The sequence below is a fragment of the Echinops telfairi genome, unplaced genomic scaffold (assembly GCF_000313985.2).
Source record: "Echinops telfairi isolate 266 unplaced genomic scaffold, ASM31398v2 ScPeMD7_2;HRSCAF=8, whole genome shotgun sequence".
Lineage (NCBI taxonomy): Eukaryota > Metazoa > Chordata > Mammalia > Afrosoricida > Tenrecidae > Echinops > Echinops telfairi.
This window is the reverse complement of record NW_022103898.1, coordinates 14,163,928-14,169,591: the sequence shown is the minus strand read 5'-3', so window position 1 is coordinate 14,169,591 and position 5,664 is coordinate 14,163,928. Positions and strand designations below refer to the sequence as shown.

The 5,664-nt window shown below is 55.7% G+C and overlaps 1 protein-coding gene across 1 annotated transcript in view; it reads right to left on the bottom strand.

Moving 5' to 3' along the window:
* Positions 1-110: 110 nt before the first annotated feature.
* The window catches only part of EIF3D (eukaryotic translation initiation factor 3 subunit D), a 14,117-nt gene continuing 8,563 nt past the window's right edge, over positions 111-5,664 (bottom strand). The window contains exons 8-12 of the mRNA XM_004700717.2: positions 5,573-5,661; positions 4,524-4,654; positions 3,744-3,829; positions 3,522-3,651; positions 111-282 (exon numbers count right to left, since the gene is read on the bottom strand). Coding sequence (XP_004700774.1) covers positions 136-282; positions 3,522-3,651; positions 3,744-3,829; positions 4,524-4,654; positions 5,573-5,661 — 583 coding nt within the window. The 3' untranslated portion in view covers positions 111-135. The remainder of the gene's footprint in view (positions 283-3,521; positions 3,652-3,743; positions 3,830-4,523; positions 4,655-5,572; positions 5,662-5,664) is intronic.

Below are 5,664 nucleotides of genomic sequence, written 5' to 3'. Positions count from 1 at the left end.
GGGGGTGAGTAGGGCGGCACCCAGAGACAGCCAGGCCTGAAGCCAAACGTCAGTCCTGGTGACCCATGGTCCAATGCTTTGCTGAAGGGACGGGGATGGCCCACCTCCACCTGCACCCAGTGCTGGCCCGAGGCCTCACCCGAGCTTGAGGTATTCGGAGCCGGCCAGCAGAGCGCAGCAGGTCCAGCGGGCCAGCTTGTAGCTGTTGTTCTTCAGCTCTGTGGCAATCACCGCCCCCCGCTGCGAGTCCAGTTTCTGACGCCAGTCCACGCCATTACAGTGCTGTGGGAGGGAGGCCCCGTGAGCAGTTAACCTGAGGGGAGCCACCCACCGGTCCGACAGGAACGCGGGTGAGCATGCACACAGGCCCAGGCCAGAGCCGCCCAGGTGATGAAGATGCTACTGTGACACACCCCTCCTCACCCAAACTAAGGAAAACAACAGTGCCCCCAGAGGGGCAAGGCCAGAGCTGGGTGAGTACAGGTTCCAGAGGGGGAGCTGGGCAGGATGGAGGAGCCGGGTGGAGGCTGCAGATGGAAAGAGAGGTGCCATGGGTGACCAGCGGTGGGCCACGGCCATTTCATTTCCACGCTAGACAGACCAGTTGAGGACCATGCGGCAGGGGGTCTCCAGCTTTTTTTGGCTTTGGCACTCCTAAAAGTCAACTCCACTCATTGCCAGCACGTCAATTCTGGCAGTGAAACTGTCCTTTATGGGCTTCTGATGCTGTACATCGGAGCAGAAAGCTGCGTCTTTCTCTCAAGGTGTGTCTGATGGCTTTAAACAACTGATCTTGTGAATAATGGCCCAACACGTAACCCACTATGCCACCAAGGCTCCCTGGGCCAATAAAAGCACCCCAGTGTTCCTTTCCACAAGTAGCCAGGCCATGCAACTTAAGACCAATGTGCTAAAACTGCTGCTGGATCCTCCCAAGGACTGACACTACCTTGCATGTGAGGGGGCAGTGGCATTTGAAGAGCCCTCCCACCAATGTGCGCGCAGGATAACCCCAACCCAACGGAGTCCATTCTCAATCTCAGCGACTTTGTAAGAGTTTTGGAGGCTGTCATTAAGGGATCAGGCAGTCTCATCTTTCTCTCTTGTGGGTTTGAACCACTGACCTTGTGGTTCAGCAGCCCAAAGCCTAAACTACAGTGCCACCAGCAGAGGGGTTTTGGACAGCGGGCACGGTAAGTGGAGTGCAGAGAAGGGTACGCTTAGTTGTGCGAGCCACTGAGGAGGGCAGCAACTACACAGCAGAGGGGTCTACACCAGGCAGATGACACCCAGTGAGTCCGAGATTGGGTCAGGCAGCAAAGGGCTGGTGCAGGCAGGGGCACCAGACACAGGCACGGCTTTGTGCTCAGGTGGCAGGGAGATAGAGCGCTGACAGGTGGCCTAGTCCAGCAGTTGACAAACTGCTGTCCTAACAGCAATTTAAAAGTTGAGAGCCACATTTTTTATGCTATAGATATATTTGACTAACACATGAAAGCATCATTAGCTGAATGTTTTAGACAGTTCTGCTGTATTGCAGAGCCACGTGTACAAATGGGAAGAGCTGGCTGTGGGCCTGGGCCCGCCAGAGGCAACAATAGAAACCAAGATATGGGGAGGGGCCGACCGGTGGGAGACAAGGCAGAGTAGATGACTTCAGAAGTCATTTTGTGGGATTTACAGTTGAGCAGGATGACTGTGAATCCCTCCTCACCAGCAGGGGCCAAGTATGGGGCTGAGGACATAGGGCCTCAGATGTAACGAAGTGTCCACCAACTGACTGCACGACAGGGAGAGTACCCAGGTGGGCCTGACCTAATCATGAGGTTCTTCACTAGGGACGTGAAGCAGAAGCAGGCAGTGCTGTAGATGGTGGTGGAGTGTGTTGTAGAGCTGGGAGGTGGGACGGGAATGGGGCCCTTAGCCCATGGCAGGGAACCAAATGCTATACCAGCCAGCAAGGGTTTGGAAACCAATCTTGCCCCAAAGCCTCCAGATGAGTGCTGTCAATACCTTGATGTCAGTGCATGACCCTCTGAGTAGAGAGCCCCGTCATGCTGGGTTGGACTTCTGACCACAGAACCAAGAGCCAGCCCAGGGCTGCCGACATTCCCCCACTCACGAGCCCCCTCTGTCTGAGAAATTTATAAGAAATCCCAGCAAGTAAAGGACCGGAAGCTGGAGCGAGGAGGTGACCGGAGGCCTCCAAAGCCCAAGGGCCAGTTGCGAAGAGGTCAAGCCAAGGCTGGTCCCCCATGGGCTGCCCGAGGTCATGCCCAGGGCCGGGTGCGGCTGCCTAAGAGGGCAGCTCGAGCCTGAGCCCCCAGCAAAGCTGGGCACCCCAGACTGGGGCCCAGAGGCTGCTCTGGGCTCGGGTGCAGCCTGCTGCTATTCCTTTTATAAAGGAGCCATCTCCCCACTCCCACAATAAAGGATCCACACCCCTGAAAAAAAAAAAAAAAAAAAGAAATCCCAGCAAGCTCTGCTAGAAACACTAGGGATTCTCATTTTATATTAAATTTTAGCTTGCTGCTGCCAAATTTTTTGCAACCCCCACATTCAGGTACTTGACCCCCTGAGGGGTTCGTGACTCACAGTTTGATGAGCTTTGAGCTAGGGTACAGATGTGATTGTGAGCCACTCGCTGTTGTTACAGAGTATAAGGGAACGAATGCAGGATACAGCAGAGAGAAGGTGAAGGAGAGGGCAGACGTGGGAAGCTCGAGTCTCGTTAACACGGAGGCAGAGCCACACCGACCAGCACTGCTGGTGCTGCCGGGCCCAGAGCCCTGGGCACAACCGCACATCAGTGTGTGCTTTCAGCAGCTTGAGCAGGAGCATGGAACAAGGAGAGGGGCTGCCACCTGCACCCCCACCCCCATCTCTTCAGAGGCTGCTTCTGGAAGCTTTGCCATCACTTGACACTGAACCCAGACACCAGGCAGCCCCAGGAAGTCACAGCCTGACCCTCCTTCCTGGGGGCACCAGCGTGAGGGGTAGGGTGGGGAAGCACCTCTCATTCAGGGCCTCCTGGGAGCCAGCTCTCGGAGCTCGGGAAGTGCAGAGGGGATCGGAGGTGGGATGGAGAAGGCAGAGGCCACAGTCAAGCAGAGGACAAGCGACAGGGAAGGGAGGGGTGCCACCCTGCCAGCCCAGGCAACCGGAGAGCAAAGACAGAGGCTGCTGAGAGCAGAAGCCAGCCGGAGGGCAGAAAGGACCAAGGAGAAAGTTCTGGAAGACGATCATTATGACTCCTATGTGCAAAATAAGAAAAATTCTAAAGATCTCGTTGGTGTTTTACACACACACACACTCTCTCTCTCTCTCTCTTTCTGTGCAAAGTAAGAAAAATTCTTAAGATCTTATTGGTGTTTTACACTCATCTCTCTCTCTCTCTGTCAACTGGCTGGAGAAAAAATTCAGATTGGGGTGGGAAATCCAGACAGCTCTGTAAGCAGCACAGCAGCAGGGGACAGAGGAGACCAGGTGTGTTCAGGAGACAGGGGCGTTGGCTGGCTCACCCTGGAGTCCCACTCGTTGAGGGTCTTGATGTTGAGGAAAGACACTTCCCCGTTGGCGCCGGTCATGACGCCGTCGTGCTCACAGCGGACAATGAGGTCGATGTCATCGCCGAGCTTCCACCGGCGGTAGCTACAAAGGAGAGAGCGTCACTGGTCTAGAGATCCTGCGTCTCAGATGTGCCACCCCCGCCTGGCTACCAGCCCCCGCCGGAGGGGACGTACCGGTATGCCACAGAGGCGATCTCATTCTTGTCCATGTCGTCCTCCACGAACGGGTTTGGGTTGGGGAAGTTGTATCGTTCCTTCCCCTGAAAGAAACACCAGGTGTCCCAGACCCTCCTCACCTTGTCACCAGGGTCAATGAGCCAAGAGGAGCCACTTGCTAGCCCAGTGGTTCTCAAATGTGGGTCTCGACCCCTTTGGGAGTTGAACGACCCTTTCACAGGGGTTACCCGATTCATAACAGCAGCAAAATGACAGTGATGAAGTAGCAACGAAACTAATGTTATGGTTGGGGGGTCACCACCACATGAGGACCTGTGTTAAAGGGCCGCTGCATGATGAAGGTTGAGAACTGCTGCTCTAGCCATTCCCCCAGTGAGTACTGAGGCTCACAACAGACCCGACAGCCAGGACTTACTGAAGGTCCCTTCCTGTCTATGTTCCCAGCACAGGTCACACCTTTACCTGCCCCCTCTACTGTAACGACATGTCACCAGAGCAGGAACTTTTGTTTTGTTCACGGCTGTAGCCCCAGCACCTAAAACCTTGTTTTGTGTCAGAGGGGGCGCCTGATTCCAGGTCGGAAACAGTCGTTATTCCCATTCTAGTGTCACAGACAGAAACCCGCCCAGAGTCAAAGTCATCTGTGGTTCAAAGCCAGAGGGTGTGATGTCCAAGTCCCAGCCTGGACCACGTGTCCACCTCAGTCCCAGGACCCCAGAGCTTGACAGAAGGTGGCCACCCAAATCAAAGTCAGTGTGGGCTCTGCGGTCCGCTCACCATCCTCAAGCACTGCTGGGAGAAATTGTGGTTGATGTAGGTGGCCTCCATCGCCAGGTTGCGGGGCGAGTTGAAGGAGTTGCCTTCATCCTGAGGGGGCTCGTTGGCCGTCTCGCTCACTGTCAGGAGGTCTGTGAAAGTGGTGGCAAGGTCACCTACGCAGTCAGGTTACTGAACGCTGATGCTGACGTGTCTGGGGTTGGCACGGCCAAATTCCCAACCCTGTGTCACAGGGCTCCCACTGGTTGAGGTATTCCTGGATAACCTGAGCCACCAATCAGCGTCAAGATGAAAGATTCCTTTTGTAATTTTTCTAGTTCCCGAAAAAACAGGAAAAATGTTTGCTTCTGTTCCATCTTTTAAAGGCAATTGTTTGCCCAGCCCTTTCTACCACGGAGAAAGCCTCAGGACCCCCGAGAAGGCCGCAGGCTTGGCATGCAATGGTTTGGTTTCCCTGGCTGCTCCTTTTCTGGGCAAGCTGGCTCTTTCATGGCGTACGTGAGCACCAACGGGGACAACCCACTGCGCCCACTCGGTTCCAAGCCATGACGGGGCGTATAGGACAGAGGAGAACCTGCATGACAGGCACCCCCGCCTGCTGTCCATGGCCTTGGAAACAGACGGCACAGCTCCCCCCGAGGAGTGACTGGGCGTTCACGCGGCTTCAGCTGCAGTCAGTGCCTCACCTCGGGGCCACCAGGGCTCTCATCTAAACCCCGGCTCCCCGTGCTCCAGCACTTCTGCTGCCTGTGTCCTGCCTCCAATATCTACAACTTTCATTCGTCTCCCCACAACCCCCAGTACTTCTAAGGGAAACATACTCGCATGCGCTTCATGCTCTGGTGTAAATCCGGGAAGTACGGCCGGAGCAGAGTAGCAGGGAGCGGTGAGGATTCAGGAAGCCCAGGTCGGGAGGAGACACTGAGGGGCAGGCACACTGCTCCTCTCTACGTCAGGGAGGAGGCAGCAGACACTGCTGTCCAGGCTGGGAGCGGGGAGCGGACAGACCCGCCCAGAGGTCCGAGCGAGTCCTTAGACAGGTTGCTCACCGAAGTCAGAGTTGTCCCTCTTGTCAAAGAAGAGCTTGGAGCCAACTCTCTGCACGACGATGTCCCAGGAATACACCGAGCGGGTGCAGCTC